General features: G+C 36.1%; 3 protein-coding genes across 6 annotated transcripts in view; all 3 read left to right on the plus strand.

Annotated features, from left to right (window-relative positions):
• LOC106182060 (uncharacterized) lies at nucleotides 1-16,086 on the plus strand. 4 transcript variants are annotated; one of them, XR_015333361.1, is made up of 10 exons: nucleotides 1-365; nucleotides 790-998; nucleotides 1,207-1,301; nucleotides 1,467-1,589; nucleotides 1,843-1,951; nucleotides 2,166-2,347; nucleotides 2,607-2,803; nucleotides 11,124-11,261; nucleotides 14,920-15,021; nucleotides 15,925-16,086. XR_015333361.1 is itself a non-coding variant. In XM_087007929.1 (8 exons), the coding sequence occupies exons 2-7, from the start codon at nucleotides 920-922 to the stop codon at nucleotides 2,769-2,771; spliced, it is 753 nt and encodes a 250-aa protein (XP_086864055.1). In that variant the 5' UTR covers nucleotides 1-365; nucleotides 790-919; the 3' UTR covers nucleotides 2,772-2,803; nucleotides 8,886-10,753. The 4 variants fall into 4 exon arrangements, 1 of the variants encoding a protein (XP_086864055.1); XR_015333360.1 differs by lacking the exon at nucleotides 11,124-11,261; XR_015333359.1 differs by lacking the exons at nucleotides 11,124-11,261; nucleotides 14,920-15,021; nucleotides 15,925-16,086 and adding exons at nucleotides 8,886-10,138; nucleotides 10,462-10,753.
• LOC106163344 (uncharacterized) lies at nucleotides 15,925-19,298 on the plus strand. Its single transcript, XM_087007930.1, has 7 exons — nucleotides 15,925-16,092; nucleotides 16,511-16,627; nucleotides 16,979-17,176; nucleotides 17,381-17,612; nucleotides 18,171-18,336; nucleotides 18,586-18,768; nucleotides 19,132-19,298. The coding sequence occupies exons 2-6, from the start codon at nucleotides 16,597-16,599 to the stop codon at nucleotides 18,652-18,654; spliced, it is 696 nt and encodes a 231-aa protein (XP_086864056.1). The 5' UTR covers nucleotides 15,925-16,092; nucleotides 16,511-16,596; the 3' UTR covers nucleotides 18,655-18,768; nucleotides 19,132-19,298.
• LOC106182044 (uncharacterized) overlaps nucleotides 19,168-22,612 on the plus strand; it is a 17,769-nt gene continuing 14,324 nt past the window's right edge. The window contains exons 1-6 of the mRNA XM_087008732.1: nucleotides 19,168-19,298; nucleotides 19,573-19,717; nucleotides 19,952-20,053; nucleotides 20,653-20,821; nucleotides 21,289-21,532; nucleotides 21,821-21,905. Of these exons, the coding sequence (XP_086864858.1) occupies nucleotides 19,168-19,298; nucleotides 19,573-19,717; nucleotides 19,952-20,053; nucleotides 20,653-20,821; nucleotides 21,289-21,532; nucleotides 21,821-21,905 (876 nt within the window). The remainder of the gene's footprint in view (nucleotides 19,299-19,572; nucleotides 19,718-19,951; nucleotides 20,054-20,652; nucleotides 20,822-21,288; nucleotides 21,533-21,820; nucleotides 21,906-22,612) is intronic.

A 22,612-nucleotide genomic window follows, 5' to 3' on the forward strand; every position in this document is an offset into this window, starting at 1 on the left:
CTACATCTACAACAACACAGGTCTACATGTGATGTGGTGGACAACACCAGCCAATAGGAACACGAGTGAAGTCACCACTGACAACATCATATATTACAGCATTGCAAGAGATGCAAACAATATGGCGGCCATAGTTTCTGGTGGCTCATCATCGTTTCTCCATGACAATGTTTTCCAAAACCCTACATTTACATTCGAGATGACAAGTGAAGGGTCCTCTTCAACTGTGAATGCGTCTTCCAACTGGTGGGGTCTGACAGAGCATGCGAAGATCAAGCAGAGGCTACGAGACAAAGGCACGGGGTTCCTATACCCCGAGGTCTCCATACACCCAATCATCGAGTCCATGTCTTCTTACCAAACAGGTGAGGAAGTTTTCAACACTGACACCCCTGTAGCTGAAACAAGTCATATTTGCATTTTTTAAAACTTTTATTCGGTTATATCATGATGTCTGTTGGTTATTTTAAATGAAAAAGTTGATCCGATACCTTAATTATGTTTCATGTGATTTCGACATTGTATTTCTTGAATTACCTTTGGTATATATTGCTAGGATAACAATAATAGTACATTAATAATAATAATAATAACAAAAATTAAGTTTAAAAAATCAACTAAAAGTTTGAAGTTGAACAGATAAATGGACTGGGATAAAATTTACAAAATAAAATATTTACATAAAGGATATACAAAATCTAAGCTTTCAAAGGCCTGATTATCCTTTCTTTGTATTAAAGCATTAACTGGCAATATCTTACGATTTTTGTTTATATTGTTATATTTCAGGGCCCAGCGTTTTCCCTGCTGATTACCCCCGTCAAATAACAAAGTGTCACGTATAGTAGGGCAGTTCATTCCCGACTCCAGAGTTTGTCGGCGGTATTACAGCTGCACTGAAGGTGGCGTTATTCCCAAGATGTGCCCAAACCATCTTGTCTGGAATCCAGAAATACAGGAGTGTGGCAGAGACGGTTGTGAGCCACAGGAAGCTTCTGGTAGGTGGTTTGGTACTCGGCTACAATGAATACAAAAATACACTCGTTTTGAACGTTATTTGAAAAACCATATGTGTTTTTCCCTAAAGGGATATTTATAAACCATATATCTATCTATCTGGTAAATCTAAAACAATCAGAACTGGTTTTCTGGTAAATCATTCTAGATCTGGTAAGCTGCTGATGATACAGAATTCATCTGTTCTAGATTCGTGTCCTCTTGCGTGGCTGCAGAATAAGATGGTGTGTTACTTGTACGTCGGAGGAGCACAAAACTTCACTCAAGCTCGCGTTTCTTGTGAGGTATGCAATTGACATTTATTCATCAAGTCGTTGGTCTACGAACAATAATGCTTGAAAGGATAAATATTGTATTCAGAGAGGGACATAGCAAATATTTGATGAAGTTTGTTAGACAACAACATTCATTGGTAACTTATATACATGTATGCATTTACTTTGTTCAAGGGTCAATACAGTATGTTGGTGAATCTTGCCACGAAGTCTGAGCGGGCCTTTGCAATCAGCATACTACGGTCACGAGCGGTGGGAGAGCGCAGTTTTGGCATATGGACGGAGACATGGTATAAGGTGTGGCATTTTGTGTTCTTCCATCCGGTTTTGAATAGAAAAGATTGACAATGACAAATGAAATACAGGCATAACAGGAGGTTAACAATATCAATATGTAATATGTGGCATGTTACACTGTTAGCATACATGTTATAAAACAAATACATACATACATGGGATAGACGGTAGTGAGGGTTTGGATTTTATGTTTTTATTAGATTATTTTTCGAATTATCTACTCGCATACATGTATCTTTGTAACGGTTTCCAGGAGGACGGAAAATGCCCACTGGTCAATTTGTCGAGTATTGACGGCAATGCACATATCTACAAAGATGATTGTTTCAGTCTTTCTCCGTATATTTGTAAGCGGTCCGCAGGTAATAATTTTACTGCATACTATAACGTACTAATAAAATACATCATTTTCAAATGTACATAAGGGACAATCGATGCTCAAGCTGACCGCTCGCGTTTGAAGGACGCTTCCTTATTTGATTGTCCCTTTTAATTTCCATTGTATTTTTCATTGTATTTTCTCCACATTCCCTATCCCCTTCGTCATACAGCATTGTCCTTCTATATGTACCATAGTTAACGCGTGTCCCAATGGCTGTACCTACAATGGACGTTGTGGTAAAGATAAACGATGTCACTGTAACCGAGGCTGGGAAGGGAAAGACTGCTCCGTGTACCACTGTAGAGACAGGAACAAGTGTGGACAGTACGGGACATGTGTGGGACCGAACCAGTGCAGGTGTCAGCCTGGGTGGCAGGTAAACCCTTAACTGGATACCAGGTAGTCTCGATGGGGTTAGGTATATTGAATTTAGAAGAAGAAAATCCTGAATAAATGAATCAAGCAAAATTGTTGTGCACAATATCAGATGTTCGGTCCTGATTTTAAGACCAAACCATGATGCACACAAAGGGCTAAATAACTGTGCACTCATTTTAAAATGCCTTTATCTGATCACATAATATCTTATCAGTGACAATACATTTTTCAATTGCACGGCCCTTATTTGTTCATAGGGACGCGCCTGCTCAGTAAGCTACTGTACAGCACGTGTAGGTCATGTACTGAACAGCCCGGATGTGGGTGGTGTGACCACAAACAAAGATGTCTGCCGGGCCACGAGTCTCAGCCGTGGAGAGAGCAGTGTTGGACATGGTTTTATCACGACTGTTTCTCTGTAGACACTCACATGGGATGTTCTAGTCAAATTGAGGTATGTGGTTTAAAGCAAGCTTTTATGATACGTTTGTTGTTACAATATATACGCTTTTACCAAAAGCAGAAGCTACAAATGATTTTAATTGTCTAAAATGAATTTGATGGGTGTAAAAGTCCCAGTTAGGTGCCAAATGTAAAATTAAAAACAAATTAAACTAAACTGAGATCTGATACAGTATAAGTTTTATTTTAAATGGATTGTATGATCACTGTATTCCAGCTGTTTTTCTTACCATACTGTGTTAATTCCGAGTGATTCACAAATATCATGTTCAAAAATATTCACTTCGTGTGAAAAAATCGATAACGGTTTAAATCACCATCACCTCGTTTTTATGTACAGACACAGATGTGTCTGTACATATAGCCATCACCTGCGTCTGTCGTCGCCGTCGCAGTCGTCGCCGTCGCCGTGCACTTTTACTGATAACATGATAAGTGGAAAACCGTTTTACCTTTTGGTTTGAAACTTACAGAATTGATGAATATTCATAATACGCAGGTCAAGTTCGAAAATCAGCATGATCCGGTCATTTTTAGGGAAGTTATGCTGTTTTTTTCACTTTTTTCAGCATATATGCAGCACCGATAACACGATTAGTGGAAAACTGTTTTACCTTTTGGCTTGAAACTCACATGAACTACTGAATATTCATAATACGTAGGTCAAGTTCGAAAATCAGCATGATCGGGCCATTTTTAGGGAATTTATGCTGTTTTTTCACTTTTTTCAGCATATATATGCAGCACCGATAACATGATAAGTGGAAAACCATTTTACCTTTTGGCGTGAAACTTACAGAACTGATGAATATTAATAAAACGCAGGTCAAGTTCGAAAATTGGCTTGATTGGACTATTTTTACAAATTTAAAGCTATGCTGTTTTTTTCCGTTATTCAGCATATATGCAACACTGATAACGCATTTTAAGGAAAACCAATCAGCCTTTTGTCTTGAAACTCACAGGAGTGATCAGTCTGACTAGTATACAGATCAAGTTTGAAAATAAGCTTGATCAGTTAAGTTTTGATGAAGTTATTAGCCCTTTTGTATATAAGTGGTTTTTCTTCAGATTTAATTCTTAGGCATGTTAACAGTCTTATTATGGAACTAATTAGATATGAAAAAGTGTTGTTTTGACATTTTCTGCTTCTTAACAATATTGTTAGTTGATTATATAAAAATGACGGTACCCCTTTTATTGTGCATTGTGTAATAAAGTGTCAAAATGGAAAGGAACTCATATCATTGCAGATCGTCATATTCAATCATTCACTAAGTTAAGAATCTCAGAATGGAGCAAGTTGGACATTTAAATTTGTTCTATTGATATATTTCCTTTGACGACATATTTTTTAATTGATCATATAAATATGACAGTAAATCGATTGTTCTGTTTTATGTAAAAAAGGTGTTGAAAATGGAAATAAGCTGTTTTCAATACAGTTTTCTCTTGTTTAGATTTTGGGATTTTCAAAGTGTGACTCTGAACTCTATGGGCTTGACACATTTTCTGAATATCCAAGATAGTTTTATTTTATCATTAAAAAACTGATGGTTATTATGCTGTTGCGCATTGTGTAATATTGCATCAAAATTGAACAAAACCCTATTTTGGGCACTGCCTCCGTAGTGACCGTGAAAGGAAAACCATGTCACTTGCTCTTTTCACACTTAAAGGAAAGAAACATAGGACTGAAATACAGCCTCAGTTGGAAAATCTGTCTCATTAGTTAATTTTCTGGAAGTTATAGTTTTTGTTTTTTTTTTGTGAAAATTTTCATCTTTCACATACTGGGAATTTCATTGTGGAACTTAGAGCTCCCTTGGGCATGAAGCCCAGTGGTAATCAAATTTTCTTTATGTCCATGTTTTTAATAGTAGATATTTAAAAATTGGTGGTATTTATACAGTTAATCATTATGTAATGTTGCATCAAAATTGACAAAAAAAACTACTTTGTGCACTGCCACCATTAACATTATGGAAAGAAAACTGTTACTTTCTATTTTAACAACTAGTCTTACAAGAATGATTCTTAGGATTGACATACAGTTCATATTAGCAAACCAGCTCTATTAGATTATCATTTTTATTAAATTTATGCATTTTTTGTGAAATTTTCATTTTTCTCATTCTGGCACTTTCTAAGTATAAACTTGAACTCTGATGGGCCTGAAGCCTTATGCTTTTACTTTTATCGGTGTTACCTGTTGTGCATAATTAAAATTTGATGTTGACTGTGCAGTTAAACATAATGTATTATTGCATCAGAATTGGTAGTCTCCTATTTAGTGCATTATTGTTTTGTGCTTTTCTTAAGGTGTGACTTATGGACCTGAAGACCTTTGAGAGGGTCAGTCTGTAAATTTCCCTTGGGTATCACTAGGCTAATTTAAGAGTTAGAAAGTCATTTGCCTAATTAATAGGCCATTAAATGAGATTACATAAAGCACACTTGTTGATATTTCCCTGTAAACTCCCAAAGGTTAAACTCTCTGCTAGAATACTAATAACGAAGCAGTGATAATTATGCAGGTAAATTTTGTTTAATATTGCAAATAAGTTTTTAATATATATATATATATATATATATATATATATATATATATCAAACTCAAAGATTAAAGTTTGAATAGCAGCTTCATTGGAATTATATTTACCTCTGCCAAGGAGGTAATGTTTTCACCCTTGTTTGTCTGTCATGAACATAACTCAAAAAGTTATGGACCAATTTTGATGAAATTTTCAGGAACTGTCAGAAGTGGGTCAAGGAGGACAATGATTAGTTTTTAGGGGTGGTTCGGATCAATAATCTATCAATAATCAATAATAATCAAAAATTGCTGCCTTGGCAGAGGTCTGCGCTCTCAGAGTGCTTTTCTAGTTTTGTTATGTTTTCTTTATTAATTTTTTCTCAAACACTGGCATCTGCACATTTTCTGTATTTTCTGTATTTCCACATAAGCAGTTGTATTGGTTTTTATGTCTTTAAACATTATGTAATATTATTTTATGCACTGTCATAATTTTTATGTACAGACACAGATGTGTCTGTACATATTGCCATCACCTGCGTCTGTCGTCGCCGTCGTCGCCGATGCCGATGCCGATGCCGATGCCGATGCCGTCGCCGTGCACTTTCACTGTAAACACGATAAGTGGAACACAGTTTTATTTTTTGGTTTTATATTTACAGAGCTGATGAATATTCATAAAAAGCAGGTCAAGTTCGAAAATCAGCATGATCGGGCCATTATTGTAGAAGTTATGCTGTTTTTTCACTTTTCAGCATATATGCAACCCTGTAAACACATTTTAAGGAAAACCGTTAGGCCTGTTGTCATGAAACTCAGAGAAGTAATCAATCTTTTTAAAACGCAGGTCAAGTCCGAAAATGGGCATGATCGGGCCACTATTTTAGTAGTTATGCTGTTTTTTCCTTTTTTCAGCATATGTGCAACACTGTAAACACAATTTAAGAAAAACAGATGGGCCAATTGTCATTAAACTCACAGGAGTGGTCAATCTTACTAAAACGCAGGTTGAGTTCGAAAATCAGCATAATCGGGCCATTATTTTAGAAGTTATGCTGTTTTTTCACATTTCCTCAGATTCAATTCTTAGGCATGTTAACAGTCTTATTATTTTACTAATAAGATACATTAAAGTGTTTGTTTGACATTTCCTGCATCTTTACAACATTGTTAGTAGATTATGTAAAAATGATGGTAAACTTGTTATCGTGTATTGTGTAATAAAGTGTCAAAAATGGAAATAAACTCATATCATTGCAGTTTGTCAGATTCAATCATTCACTATGTTCAGAATCTCAGAATGGAGGAAATTGGACATTTAACACTATTCTATTGATATTTTCCCATCTCATCAATTATCTTAGTTGATGCTATAAAAATGGCAGTAAACTGTTTATTTTGTTTTATGTTAAAAAAAGTGTTAAAAATGGAAATAAACCCATGTCAGAACAGTGCTGTCTTGTTTCACATTTCCTCAGTTTCATTACTAGGCATGTTAACAGTCTTATTATTTAACTAATAAGACATGTAAAAGTGTTTGGTTGACATTTCCTGCATCTTTACAACATTATTAGTTGATTATGTAAAAATGATGGTAAACTTGTTATCTTGTATTGTGTAATAAAGTTTCAAAAATGGAAACAAACTAATATCATTGCAGTTTGTCAGATTTAATCATTCACTATGTTCAGAATCTCAGAATGGAGGAAATTGGACATTTAACACTGTTGTATTGATATTTTTCCCATCTCATCAATTTTCTTAGTTGATCGTATAAAAATGGCAGTAACCTGTTAATTTTGTTTTATGTTTAAAAAATTGTTAAAAATGGAAAAAAAACAAACATTTCAGAACAGTGCTGTCTTGTTTACATTTTGGCATTTTCAAGTTGTGACTTTGAAGTTCCATGGGCCTGAAGACCTTTGCTAGTCACATTTTCTGAATATCCATGATACTAATATTTTATTATTAGAAATTGATGGTCATTATGCTGTTAAACATTATGTAATATTGCATCAAAATTTGAAAAAAATCTATTTTGGGCACTGCTCCCATGATGAGCATTTAAGAAAAACCATGTCACTTACTGTTCTCAAACAGTACAGTAAATATGTACAGATGTGTCTGTACATATTGCCATCACCTGCGTCTGTCGTCGCCGTCGTCACTGTCGCTGGTGCCGTGCACTTTCATTGTAAACACGATAAGTGGAAGGCAATTTTACTTTTTGACTGTATATTTACAGAGCTGATGAATATTCATAAAATGCAGATCAAGTTCGAAAATCAGCATGATCGGGCCACTATTTTAGTAGTTATGCTGTTTTTTCATTTTTCAGCATATATGCAACACTGTAAACACAATATAAGAAAAACAGGCCAATTGTCTTTAAACTCACAGGAGTGGTCATTCCTGCTAAAACGCAGGTTCAGTTAAAAAAAACAGCATAATCGGGCCATTATTTTAAAAAAATGCCGTTTTTTCACATTTCCTCAGATTCAATTCTTAGGCATGTTAACAGTTTCATTATTTAATTAATAAGATACGTAAAAGTGTTTGTTTGGCATTTCCTGCATCTTTACAACATTATTAGTTGATTATGTAAAAATGATGGTAAACTTGTTATCATGTATTGTGTAATAAAGTTTCAAAAATGGAAATAAACTCATATCATTGCAGTTTGTCAGATTCAATCATTCACTATGTTCAGAATCTCAGAATGGAAGAAATTGGACATTTAACACTGCTCTATTGATATTTTCCCCATCTCATCAATTTTCTTAGTTGATCATATAAAAACGGCAGTAAACTGTTAATTTTGTGTTATGTTAAAAATTATAAAAAATAAAAAAAAAACATTTCAGAACAGTGCTGTCTTGTTTACATTTTGGCATTTTCAAGTTGTGACTTGAAGTTCCATGGGCCTGAAGACCTTTGCTAGTCACATTTTCTGAATATCCATAATACTAATATTTTATTATTAAAATTGATGGTCATTATGCTGTTAAACATTATGTAATATTGCATCAAAATTTGAAAAAAAGTATTTTGGGCACTGCTGCCATGAGGACCATTATGGGAAAATCATGTTACTTATGATTGCCTTACTTTCAATAAAAGAAATACAGGACTTAAATGCAGCCTGAGTTGGAAAAGCAGTCTAATTGGCTTCTTTTTCTGGAAGTTATACATATACAAAGTGTGAACTTGTTACACATTTTACTTACATTGGTATTACCTGTTGAGCATAATTAAAATTTGATGTTGAATTTGCAGTTTAACATAATGTACTTTTGCATCAGAATTGACAGTAGCCTATTTTGTGCATAGTTATTTCCTGTTTTTTGTCTGTACATTTGACAGCTTTGCTGCCTTGTTAAGAATATCGAGAATCAATTTTTTAATTAATAATTACTAAAATATTGGTTGCATTTGTTATTCCAGATTTGAAGAAGAAAATGAAGTGCTTATTATAAGTTAAACATGTCGACATGTTTTTTTATGATATTTATTTTTTTTTTTTCATTTTTCATTTTAGATGGTTGGCCTCGTGATGCACAGAATTTTGTTCAATGAATTTTAGAATTGCTTTTCAGAATTTGGCTTTGCTTTCTTTATATAATGCTGTCATTAGAGAAAAGTAGATAGATGGGCTTAACCAGCACAATGCATGGGTGTATTAATCCAGCTTGCATGTTTGCTAGATATATCATTATATATTTCACTAATGGTATATACTTGTGAAAATGAAGTTTTCCGGAAATCGGAAACATCACCATTAACCATCATTTCAAATCACAGTTAGTATTTGGAAACAGTCTTAAGGGATCTTGGATATTAACGAAAAAGTCCAAAACTAATGCAGCTAATGAAATTTCCTATTAACTTAAAGAAAAGGTCTAGCAAGCCAAACAATTTTTCAAAGTTTGTAGTCACAGTGTAACACGAGTGACGTAATATCAGCGTTTTGAGGCTAAAATTGTCTTTTTTTTAATCAAGAATTTCTCTTAAACAAAAAGCCCTATTAATACGATTGAAATAGCTATCTAAAGGTTAGCACAAACTCCATTAAACTCTGTCAGGATTTTCTCTTTTTATTTTTACTTTTGATTTTATTTTGATAAAACGTGAATTTTACGAAATATATATGGACCTTCCAATTTCAGTATTAATAACTTCAAAAATAAAAGGTCAATCCAAAAACCAAGACTCAGACGACTAGATATTATACTGAAACAGAGACACATCAAATTTCATGTCAATCTGACAGTTACAGAATGAGATATGGGGATTGAAGTTTAGACTATGTTATCAATCTTCAAAGCTGAGAAATCGCTCCTAAACCATTTTGCTCAGGTAACTGGGCTATTTAAGCAAAATAATTGCACCTCCACCTTACCTGTTATCATCTTGTTGATCGGGAAGGTCTATACACCATTACGTGTTAAAATTGGGTTGTTTGTTTCTATCTAGATGCCAGAAAATCTTACTTTTGTACGCAAACTTATTCGTACCACGAAAGTCGCTCTTCCCTGGGAAATGATTGACAGCTGAGTAGGTCTACCTACTCTCGTTTCACTGACGTAATTAATCATAATTGTGCCTGACGCAGTAGGAGTCTGTGCACTGTCTAGGAAGTGTCTAAGGAAGCGCTTACAAACAAAAAGAGGATTACTTGGTGTGCCAGCAGAGGACAATGCCACCCGTCGTGCGTGGGCGCCGCTCTACACACCAAGACGCGAAAGTTGAGAAAGTAAAGCAAGATTTACTCCGAGAAATGGCCGAATGTGGGTACGTATATGCCATGATGCCACAGAGTGCCAAGACCGTAATATGCGAATTTGAAAATGTTTTGGGTGGCAATATTACTTTAAAACTTGCTTGCTATTACAATCTTTATTGTGCATAAAATGATTGCCTAACGATTTTTTTCTGACAACCCCAGACGTTGTACGAATACTCAGCAGTTCAAGTGTGATCTCGAGTCTTTACCGCGGGGTTTCTCCATCCACCAGAAGCACTCTCTTTCAAAATTCTCTTGCTTTCCTCGCTCATCCGTTTTCTCACGACTTTCTTTCTTCCCATGACTGTGTATATAACTGTGTTCTGCTTAGCTGACGTAAGACTTATGAGCTGCCAGGGCACGCGTAACAGCTTAAGAAGTTAGACAACCATTCTTGCCCCGCCCCCATAGTAACGGTGCTTGACAACGGAGGCGGAGCCTAAAGCCTGCCACCCGTACCAGTCAGGACAGGTAGAAAAACTCGTCCAAATGTATATTTTTAGTCCGTGTTTCACAAATATTACTTAATTGAGTATTAGATACAAAATTGATTATTTCTAACGTATAAAAAACTAAAAATCGAGTTTTAGACGTATTTTTAATATCCTAGACCCCTTAAGTATTTAATGGGTAATATTGATGTCAAACTTGTATTTTTCAATCTTAGAAGTACACAACTCTTTATTGTACAAAAATGTAAACTGCAGCACATTGTATATTCACACAGTCTAACCTGTAATTTTTGCACATACAAGAAAGAAGTGTTTGAAGTTACATGTGAATGATAAAGTCTCCCTTGTAAGGAGGGTTGTCCTTTTTGGTCCAAAAAGTCGGGTGTTACATTACTGTGTCTGCTGATATTTATTTTATACAGTAACACCATTCATGCATGCCTATTACATTGCACTCAGCCTTAAAAAACAATTTCACATTTTAAAATAATTTTCTAATGTCTTTAATTTTAACACTGTGTGACATTAACCTCTATTACAGCCAGCCAATCAAACTCAGGCGGAGGCAGTGGTGGACCAGGAGGAGGAGGAGGAGGAGGTGGAGGTTTTGGGGGTGGAGCACCTTCCGGATTAGGCGGCTTATTTGCTGGTGGAATGCCAAAGCTTAGACCTGTAGGAAGTGAGTAGCATTCACATTATACAATAAGGCTGCATTCACAACCAGTTGATCCGTGAACTAACAGATAAGTCAATCAAATATGGCCAACCCACTTGAAAGCTTGCCGCAAAATCCCCTCATAGACACTAAATAGATAATGTGGCAAGCTTTCGAGTGGGTTGGCATTATTTGATCTGCGAATCTGTTAGTCTGCATATCAACTTTGGTTGTGAATGTGGCCTTAGATGATAGGTGAGATGTATGGGTAGAGAAATAAGAATGTGGGTGATTATTAACTGTCTGTGTGTAATTTCAACTCCCCAAACTACTTCCGATAGCCCTAAAGCAAGTTATCGCACCAAGGCCCTACAGTTGCTGTCACAGAAGAGTCAAAGTGCAATTATGTAACTTGATCCAATCTTGAGTCATTATGTACAGACACAGATGTGTCTGTACATATTGCCATCACCTGCGTCTGTCGTCGCCGTCGCCGTCGCCGGCGCCGTGCACTTTCCTTGTAAACACGATAAGTGGAGGGCAGTTTTACTTTTTGGCTTTATATTTACAGAGCTGATGAATATTCATAAAACGCAGGTCAAGTTCGAAAATCAGCATGATCGGGCCGTTATTGTAGAAGTTATGCTGTTTTTTCAATTTTCAGCATATATGCAACCCTGTAAACACATTTTAAGGAAATCCGTTAGGCCTGTTGTCATGAAACTCACAGGAGTAATCAATCTTACTAAAACGCAGGTCAAGTTTGAAAATCGGCATGATCGGCACTATTTTAGTAGTTATGCTGTTTTTTTCATTTTTCAGCATATATGCAACACTGTAAACACAATATAAGAAAAACAGATTGGCCAATTGTCATTAAACTCACAGGAGTGGTCAATCTTACTAAAACAAAGGGTGGGTTCGAAAATCAGCATAATCGGGCCATTATTTTAGAAGTTATGCTGTTTTTTCACATTTCCTCAGATTCAATTCTTAGGCATGTTAACAGTCTTATTATTTAACTAATAAGACATGTAAAAGTGTTTGGTTGACATTTCCTGCATCTTTACAACATTGTTAGTTGATTAAGTAAAAATGATGGTAAACTTGTTATCGTGTATTGTGTAATAAAGTGTCAAAAATGGAAATAAACTCATATCATTGCAGTTTGTCAGATTCAATCATTCACTATGTGCAGAATTTCAGAATGGAGGAAATTGGCCATTTAACACTGTTGTATTGATATTTTGCCCATCTCATCAATTTTCTTAGTTGATCGTATAAAAATGGCAGTAACCTGTTAATTTTGTTTTATGTTAAAAAAATTGTTAAAAATGAAAAAAAAAAAAAAAAAAAACATTTCAGAACAGTGCTGTCTTTGTTTACATTTTGGCATTTTCAAGTTGTGACTTTGAAGTTCCATGGGCCTGAAGACCTTTGCTAGTCACATTTTCTGAATATCCATGATACTAATATTTTATTATTAAAAATTGATGGTCATTATGCTGTTAAACATTATGTAATATTGCATCAAAATCTGAAAAAAATCTATTTAGGGCACTGCTCCCATGATGACCATTTAAGAAAAACCATGTCACTTACTGTTCTCAAACAGTACAGTAAATAAGTACAGATGTGTCTGTACATATTGCCATCACCTGCGTCTGTCGTCGCCGCGTCACTGGCGCTGGCGCCGTGCACTTTCATTGTAAACATGATAAGTGGAAGGCAGTTTTACTTTTTGGTTGTATATTTACAGAGCTGATGAATATTCATAAAATGCAGGTCAAGTTCGAAAATCAGCATGATCGGGCCTTTATTGTAGAAGTTATGCTGTTTTTTCACTTTTCAGCATATATGCAACACTGTAAACACAATATACGAAAAACAGATAGGCCAATTGTCATTAAACTCACAGGAGTGGTCATTCCTGCTAAAACGCAGGTTGAGTTCAAAAATATGCATAATAGGGCCATTATTTTCAAGAAATGCTGTTTTTTTCACATTTCCTCAGATTAAATTCTTAGGCATGTTAACAGTTTCAATTTTTAATTAATAAGATACGTAAAAGTGTTTGTTTGGCATTTCCTGCATCTTTACAACATCATTAGTTGATTATGTAAAAATGATGGTAAACTTGTTATCGTGTATTGTGTAATAAAGTTTCAAAAATGGAAATAAACTCATATCATTGCAGTTTGTCAGATTCAATCATTCACTATGTTCAGAATCTCAGAATGGAAGAAATTGGACATTTAACACTGCTCTATTAATATTTTTCCCATCTCATCAATTTTCTTAGTTGATCATATAAAAACGGTAGTAAACTGTTAATTTTGTTTTATGTTAGAAATTGTTAAAACTGGAAAAAAAAAAACATTTCAGAACATTGCTGTCTTGTTTACATTTTGGCATTTTCAAGTCGTGACTTTGAAGTTCCATGGGCCTGAAGACCTTTGCTAGTCACATTTTCTGAATATCCATAATACTAATATTTAATTATTAAAATTGATGATCATTATGCTGTTTAACATTATGTAATATTGCATCAAAATTTGAAAAAAAAAATATTTTGGGCACTGCTCCCATGATGACCATTTAAGAAAAACCATGTCACTTACTGTTCTCAAACTTACAGGAAAGAAACATGGGACTAAAATACAGCTTCAGTAGGCAATGCAGTACGTTTGGTAATTCTTACTGCCAGTTAAACGTTTTTTTTTTTTTTTTTTTTTGTGAAAATTTAATTTTTCACATATTGGCATTTTCAAGGTGTGACTTTGAAGTTGCACGGGCTTGAAGACCCATGCTAGTCACATTTTCTGAAAATCCATGATACATATATTTTATTATTAAAAACTGACGGTCATTATGCTGTTAAACATTATGTAATATGGCATCAGAATAGAAGAAAACACAATTTTGGGTGCTGCTGCCATGATGACCATTATGGGAAAACCTTGTTACTTATGATTGCCAAACTTTCAAAAAAGAAATACAGGACTAAAATGCAGCCTGAGTTGGAAAAGCAGTCTAATTGGCTTCTTTTTCTGGAAGTTATACATTTTCAAAGTGTGAACTTGTTACACATTTTACTTACATTGGTATTACCTGTTGAGCATAGTTAAAATTTGATGTTGAATTTGCAGTTTAACATAATGTACTTTTGCATCAGAATTGACAGTAGCCTATTTTGTGCATAGTTATTTCCTGTTTTTTGTCTGTACATTTGACAGCTTTGCTGCCTTGTTCAAATATTGGGACTTTCATCGTGTGAATTTGAACTCTCATGGTCCTGAAACTGTAATCTTATTGAAGGGGTGGATTGAGACCATCTTCTGGGTCTTCCGGAAGATGGCCAGGTTTTTAAGTTTATATTGACTGGTATCTATTTTTTTCTGTTGGAAGACCATCAAAATGGAGGATGGATCCACATAGATTCTTTGGAATACTCGTAACTGTCAGAAAATATCTCTGGGTCCACTCCTGTTATTGACCATGTTACCTGTTGTGCATGATTAAAATTCAGTGTTGACTGACAGTGCTATTATAAGCATTATTTATTATTGCATCAAAATTGACAAAATGACCTATTTTGCATCTTTATTTTCTGTTTTTTTGTCTGTACATTTGACAGCTTTGCTGCCTTGTTAACTTAATGCCGTATATTTAATGTGTTCAGTATATCGGCTGTGACTACCGGCAGTGTAACTCTACCATACGGTATTCCAATGATGAGCTCTGTCACAGGTGTAGAGACGTGGAGGCCTGCTTCAGTGACGATGTGAGTGAGTGATATATAATGTAAATAAAAATAAGAAGAACAATTAACCATTAACGGACCCACAATCTGTTTCACATTATATTGGGTGCCGTTATAATCCTTCCGTAAAGTATTTTGTGTAAATGTGTTAATGCCATTTCTTGTAAGTAAGCTATGATGACTGTACTATGTAATGACATACATACAGCATTGGTCAAAAAGGTTGTCCCACCCCCATTTCCATGTACTTTTATTTACAAATGATCACCTCATAGCTGTGAACTGTTAGAAATAGTGCTTTTTATCACGGATACCTTGTCTAACATGATTAATGGTTAAAAAAAAATACAAAATAGTGGTGAAAATATACATATTTTATACTATTTAGTAAAATTTATAAGAGGTACCCCCTCAAATCGACTGTTTCACTGTGACTTCTAAAGATGTAAAGAAATGTCTATAAATTTGAAAAGACGCCATCAAATGTCACAAAATTCACACACAATTAGCATTAGGGTGTGCTCGTTAAAGATCACGTGCCTAACAGCGTGTGCGTCTACCGCGTACTGCAAAAGACCGCGTACTGCAATTATCTCCTGTAGACGGCGCGACAAGCATTCAACATGGGTAACAATTCTGTTATGTGGGATATTGTCCCATTCTTCTTAAATTTTGTATTTTTTAAACCATTAATGATGTTAGACACGGTATACGTAATAAAAAACACTATTTCTAACAATTAACAGCTGTTAGGTGATCATTTGTAAATAAAGGTACATGGAAATGGGGGTGGGACAACCTTTTTGACCAATGCTGTATGTTTTTTTTTTCATATTTAATAACTGAACAAATACCATCCATCGTGTCTAATTATTCTACAAATTACCTTAGGAAATATGTTTTCTTGCATATTACACCGGTTAGATCTCATATAGCTGCCGTCAATGGGACATGAGGAAATGCCCAAATGGCCTAGTGCGACCGGTCTATAACCATGGCAACCAAGCCCTGGATACGACCCTGCAAACGTGAAGGTCATTAAGCCTGACAGAGAGTTTTATGTGTGCCCTATATTAAACACGAAACAAAGAGGTGAGCATCCATGTATGACATCTGTAATGTTTATGAATTTTTGAAATATGATGCAAAGTGGAATACGAGGTTTTTCATAATATGCCTCCTTTTATGTGTTCTATCAAAAGTTTGCAAGTCTGTAAGTATATTTTGTTGAACATACCGTCGTGTTACTGCAATATTTGTGAAAAAATGTAACAAATATTTCATATCAGGGGAACGATAACTTGAATAAATAATTAACAAAGTGTTTGATGCCTTTTACTATTGCTGTACCAAAGGTTAACCCGTAGTTCACCATAAAGATACAGTTATTACAGTGATCATGGTAGTCCTATTTAAGTAAGGCTTCAATATTTATTTCCACACGCAATTGAATAAAAATTTAAAACGCATGCTGATTTTTGTTTGCATTTATCTGAATAATTCTTGATAGGTCACTCCATTCTTGTGACCAGAGACAAGGTCAAGTATCCCAGGTCCAGAGATTTTGTCATTGTCAGCAAGCAAGCTGGAGAAATCATGCATAAAGTGTACGCAACTCAAGAAAAAGGTGAGTTTATTATACTGCATGTAACACTATTTTCAACCAAAGATCATCATGCTTATGACGTTATGTCAGTTGAAGTAGTGATATTTCTAGCACATTAATATAGCATAATCCATAACCTGAAAATATTACTAAAGTACGTCCTATAAAAGTTTCATATCCATGACGTTTAACCAATAATCGACATAAAATATAAACGTGTATTTTAGGACAAAGTGGTATATTTTATTAAAGCGAGATTTTAATTTAATCCTCCCCCTTAAAAGTATTTTAATAGGCTTATAGCATTTGCATGATACATCGTGTACATCGTAGTATTATGTTTTTATCAGTTATGGCAATCGTTTTGTTCAGGAACATACCGATATTTTGTCGCTGTAAGGGCCTCGTTGGAAGATGTCATCCAGTATGCCAACTTTAACCAAACAGTTCCTGTCCGTTCCCTCATGGATGACAGGACGCTTGAGCACATGCCGGAAAAACGCATTTTTAAAATTGCCTCTGCGTGGGAAGGAGCAGCCATTAGAGGTTCCTTAGTTCACTTGGTAAAAGGTGAATCTCGTGAAGTTCTGATTTTAAATTGTTCCCCAAATAATAATAATAATAATAAACAATAAATATAAACGGTTGAAAAACTGAGTGCAACTTTGCTAGTATAAAGTATTTACCCTACACTACAGGAAGTAGCGTACGTATTCATTTGATAAATATGTGAACCAGTGTCAGCTGATAAAAATAGTTCATTTCTCATTTTAGATGATCATGTTTTTAAATGTCTTGGACATTGGTACAATGTGACCATAAGACCTGTGGCGTCTCAGTACATTGTGCTACGACAGAGTATGTCAAAACACATTGGCGTTGGCGATGTCGTCGTCGGCAGGGAAAGTCAGGGCTTCCTCGAGGACATAGAGGATGTTGTAACAGAATCTGAGGCTGTGACGTATCACGCCAAAGTGAAGACGTGTAGTCAGGCTATGTCTTTTAGGTTAGTGGTATTTGTATACGATGAATACAACGTGCCGTTTTACATCTTAGTTACTTCAAAACGTGACATACATTATAGTATGTGTAGTACGTCATATTAAATTTCCGGTCCCTGTCGAACGTGACAGAGAGTCCCCCATAACAGAGAGACCGCTTCCCATTCATTTGTACAGGTGAGCCTCGCCCTAGATTTTGGCCCACTTAGGTCAGGCTAACCCTAACCATTAAAACTATATGGACGGCGGACTTTCTGTTACACAGACACTTAGTTTCGTTACACCGGTCGAACAATAAATAATCTATTTGGAAACGACAACTAATTTTCTCCGTCTCCTTGGAATATTCTGAGGCTTTGTTATGAATAGTGACACGGCAATTTTTTTTTTTTTTTTTTTGCTAATAATTGGTCGACAGTGGTACGTATAGAAGTATTCATTTTAGAATGCCAAAGGAAAGTACACTGTACATTTTTAATGTGTTCGTACATGCATATAATTGATACTTAGCATTTTTATGTAGAAAAGCGCATGACATGTGGCGTACTCGATGTGTTTTCTAGTTTAATTGCTGTCTCTCCTGTCTCCACATCTATCACTATGTACTGTCACGGCGGAGAACAGAATGACAGAAGCCTGCACATTAGTGAGTCAGTGAATCAAGAGACGGCGCCACCAGTCGTAGGCGACGTCATTCCAGGACGTACATCTGGCGCCTTTCTCGGTCAGGTAAACTATACTTGACTGGTATATCATATCACCATTTGACTCGGCAGCATATACATGTAGAATATAGCATTGTAACAAGGCAAGATGAACCGATTTTGATATTGAGCATATAACGTTAAAACTATATAATGCATAATTGTTCCACATTTTCTGTATGACTTTTATAGAATAAAATATGAAGATGTAGGTGCATGTTTAGCATACCGTAACCAATCTGGGCTTCAAAAGAGATATACTATTCGTATTCAGGTTATTTCAAGGTTTGAGAAAGGGGGCTACATTTTCCTGGAGTGTATCCCCATCCAGGACTTAAACTAAGACACAGTGCTGACGTCTGCTCCCTACACTGCTTTCCACCCCGACAGACGACTGAACAACCAAATATCCACTGATGGCATATTTACATCACTGAAAAAGGAGGCGGTGTTTGAGGTAATTACTGTACCTGCGGTGTCAACTTAAATTTTGTTCCTGCGAGTATTGAATAAAGTGGATATTACATATATTGTAGCTTGTCGTTAAACTGAATAATGATATGGAAAACATATTGGTAGATACTTAAGCTACCGTTGCGGCGACCTAATAATACAATGAATTTAATTATATAATGTGTTTTATTAAGGTTACGTACTTAGTACTTATATACACGAAACACATATTCTGGAATACATGAATGCACTCGGTACTCCACACCCCCCTTGCTTTGCATCCACACCACCCCCTTCGCTTTGAACTAGTCCTTTCCCCCTTAAGTATATCGCAGTGTATAAGATGAACATTTATCTTTGTATATAGACAACTTCAGCGTTGAGAAAGCAGCTGTCAGTTGACATGAATATAGTGGTGACAACAGGACTGCAGCTCCATCTACAGTCCACAGTTCCAAAAGCACAGAAGATAGGGATCCGACTGGAGGCAACCATTGACTACAATATGAACAACAGTTATGAAGCATTGGTCAGGTGTGAATGGTCCAGTGATTTACATTCTTAACGTAGACAACGTAATGCGCACAAGTTGTAGATTGTTGAATAAAAGTCATGGCTTGTTGTTTTTTAATTTCATTGTTTCCAACCATAATTGTTATTACTACAAGCAAGGAATACGTACTTGCTACAAGCAATGGCTGCCCATTAAGGAAATATCACAATTTGGCCATTTTACAATTGCAACATACGGTACATGCCTAACTACTCTTAGATAATCTGTATGCTGTTTTAAACTTTTAAACTTCAGATACACCGAAGTCAACGAAGATCATTATCTTGTATCTAAACGTACATCTCTTGGCGTGCACTGCTTGGCTATCTCACAAGACGTCTGCTTGCCTCTTAATATTGCTCTCCTCAACATGAAGTACAGTTTTACGGCAACATCCCAGGTAAGTGGGAAGCGGTAACACCGACCAAAAACGGTTTAACTGTACCGGTGGTCTGTTGAAGTCGCCTGTTTGAGAGGGGGTGGGCGTCCTTCGCCCTATGTTCACAGTTTATAACACACTTGTAATACACGACCACCCACGGTGAAGCCATTGTGTTCTGTTGTTCCTGCAATCCCCAGCTGCCTATGTGTATGTGTGTGTGTTTTTTAATCATGGAACTCGCCCAAATTTCAGGGCACTGGCGTATTGCGACATCATTCCCGAGGACGAGTCCGGCAAACTCTCGGTGCAACTTGGAGATATGGAGCCGACGGGGAGCATTTTCACAGAGCTGCTGTAAGTTTCAGTTCGCTGGGCATTATTATTATAATTAAATTATTTGCAACTTATTTGATACTTTCGGTTTACTGCATTTCAACCAGAATTTGTTCTTAGCGAAAAAGACAATGTGAAATTATCTTTGTGAAAAAGAAAAAATCCCCCCCGCTTCATTAGCTGCTCCCAGGCTATCCAAAGGCACCCACTTTTGCTGTAAGGTGCCGATGTGTGGTTCTATTATTGATGTTCGTAGTGAAAGCTCTACTCACATTATTTATCTATTCCGTTCAACCACTGTACCCTTGGTATTTTCATTGTTCTAAGAAGTCCGTCCAATATTTAAGCGGTTTTTATGTACTTTGTTTATTAAATCATTTATAGCAGTATACATTAATACAGGGTATCAAACAAAAACATGTTAGGGGTACATATTTAAAGGACAATAAATTCCAATTTAATTCTGAATATAGTTGCGATTATGGCTTTCAGATATTAAACTGTCTTCTGGAAATGACTGTTGCTATTGAACACAAACAACCTGATGAGTTGATTCTGATAAACAACGTAATGGCGTTTTTAGGGGGAACAGATTGAATTGAAGCATCTGTTTTTTCCAGGCGACTGACGTGACACATGACGTAGATCACACAGATGACATGGGCAATGTTCATATAAACGTTGACATAGAACCAGCATTGCACGTGCAGTTTCCCAGTGCCTCGGATACCATAGTTTACTACCTCGTCAACCTTTCGCTAGTTCTCCGTTTTCTAGAGAATTTGATAGGTAAGTCCTACTCCAGAGTCCTAGTGTTCCAATACGGCTGTCACACATTTCTGCATATCACTTTATGTCCCCTGGTATTATTGATGTCTGTAACGCGGGTGCTTCGACGTACACATGGTGGGACTGCATAATGAAGCCATCAGCAAACAGGGCATAGAATACCAGCAGAACCTACGTGTATGTACACATGTAGCACGGGCGAACACCTTGGCACATTTGTTAACGTTGTTTTATAAATTTGCTGCTGGAACTGGTGTGCAGTATTTTAAAAAATTCGTTAGCATTATTCTTTCAGAAACGACTGTACGCATTTTAGGGACTCTTAAGCGATGGCTGCTTTATTAGACTATTACAGTATAGTAGAAGACACATGTAGGTGGTGTGCATGCACGAACATGAGTGTGTGAATGTAATACACGGAGCTTATTTGGGGTTGGAATGCAGGAAACATGTCATTGTCGTTTCAGACCCCGGTGTTGTCAGCCGTTCTGAGACTGTCACATACACGACTACAGCCCCTATCACGGACAGTTTGGACATTATCACGTGTTCTAAGATCTGTTCCGGGCGTGAGGGCGTGCACCTTGTGGTCCAAAAAGCGGGATCGGGATACAGAAAAGACGCTGGGTTTCTTCGTTTAGAAGCGTCATATTCGATTTTCACAAGCCTTGAAGAATATGTGCTTGTTCCTGATTCTGTAAAAGCTTCTGCGTAAGTGTGAGAACCGTTTTGTTTGACATCTTCATATCTGATGTGTGTATTACGTATTTCAGTTTAAGCGCCAACAGTTAAGTGTTTCAATATCAAGGTGCATTACCATACAGTTATAGAAATGTTAACCAAGAACATCATCTTATCAATTCATTGCAGTCATGATATTAGAACTTACAGTGTATCTTTATTGTATACGTTTAAATATATTCATTTAATGCATAGCACTCTATACTACTATAGAATGGTGATCATTAATAAATACATTTTAACCGATGGACATTGCAGGCGCTGTAGGCCAGCTACCGTAGCCACCACGTGTCCTACTGGACCTGGTACCTGTCTATGTCCTGATGGAAGCAGTAGTATTGAGGTGATTTGTGTCATTTGTGTTTTAATGTCTTAACAATCCTGGTAATAATAAGTTTATGTGTTGCAGGACATTTTCTCTTGCTTCATACGTTTTTAAGTCCAATCTCGACATAAAATTAGTCTTTCAACGTCAAAACTTCATGGCCGAAAGCAACCAAAGAAAACATTTACAAATTTAAGTCGATGGCAAATTTTTATGTACAGACACGTCTGTCGTCGCCGTCGCCGTCGCCGTCGTCGCCGTGCACTCAGCGATAACACGATAAGTGGAATACCAGTTTACATTTTGTATTCAAATTTACAGAACTGATGAATATTCATAATACACAGGTCAAGTTCGAAAATCAGCATGATCGGGCCATTTTTAGGGAAGTTATGCTGTTTTTTCACTTTTTTCAGCATATATGCAGCACCGATAACACGATAAGTGGAAAACCATTTTACCTTTTGGCTTGAAACTTACAGAACTGATGAATATTCATAATACGCAGGTCAAGGTCGAAAATCAGTATGATCGGGCCATTTTTAAGGAATTTATGCTGTTTTTTCACTTTTTTCAGCATATATGCAGCACCGATAACACGATAGGTGGAAAACCATATTACTTTTTGGCTTGAAACTTACAAAACTGATGAATATTAATAATACGCAGGTCAAGTTCGAAAATCAGCATGATCGGGCCATTTTTAGGGAAGTTATGCTGTTTTT

This window comes from Lingula anatina, chromosome 3 (assembly GCF_051362555.1).
Source record: "Lingula anatina isolate TDL-2025a chromosome 3, LinAna3.0, whole genome shotgun sequence".
NCBI classification, from domain to species: Eukaryota; Metazoa; Brachiopoda; class Lingulata; order Lingulida; family Lingulidae; genus Lingula; species Lingula anatina.

Excerpts from the sequence above, each read along its gene's own strand:
- LOC106163344 (XM_087007930.1), top strand. The coding sequence starts at position 16,597 with ATGCATAAAGTGTACGCAACTCAAGAAAAAG. Across the intron at positions 16,628-16,978 it reads GTACGCAACTCAAGAAAAAG|GAACATACCGATATTTTGTC; the intron begins GTGAGTTTATTA and ends CGTTTTGTTCAG. Across the intron at positions 18,337-18,585 it reads CTGGCGCCTTTCTCGGTCAG|GTTATTTCAAGGTTTGAGAA; the intron begins GTAAACTATACT and ends ATTCGTATTCAG.
- LOC106182060 (XM_087007929.1), top strand. The coding sequence starts at position 920 with ATGTGCCCAAACCATCTTGTCTGGAATCCAGAAATACAGGAGTGTGGC. Across the intron at positions 1,590-1,842 it reads GGACGGAGACATGGTATAAG|GAGGACGGAAAATGCCCACT; the intron begins GTGTGGCATTTT and ends AACGGTTTCCAG. Across the intron at positions 1,952-2,165 it reads TATTTGTAAGCGGTCCGCAG|TTAACGCGTGTCCCAATGGC; the intron begins GTAATAATTTTA and ends TATGTACCATAG.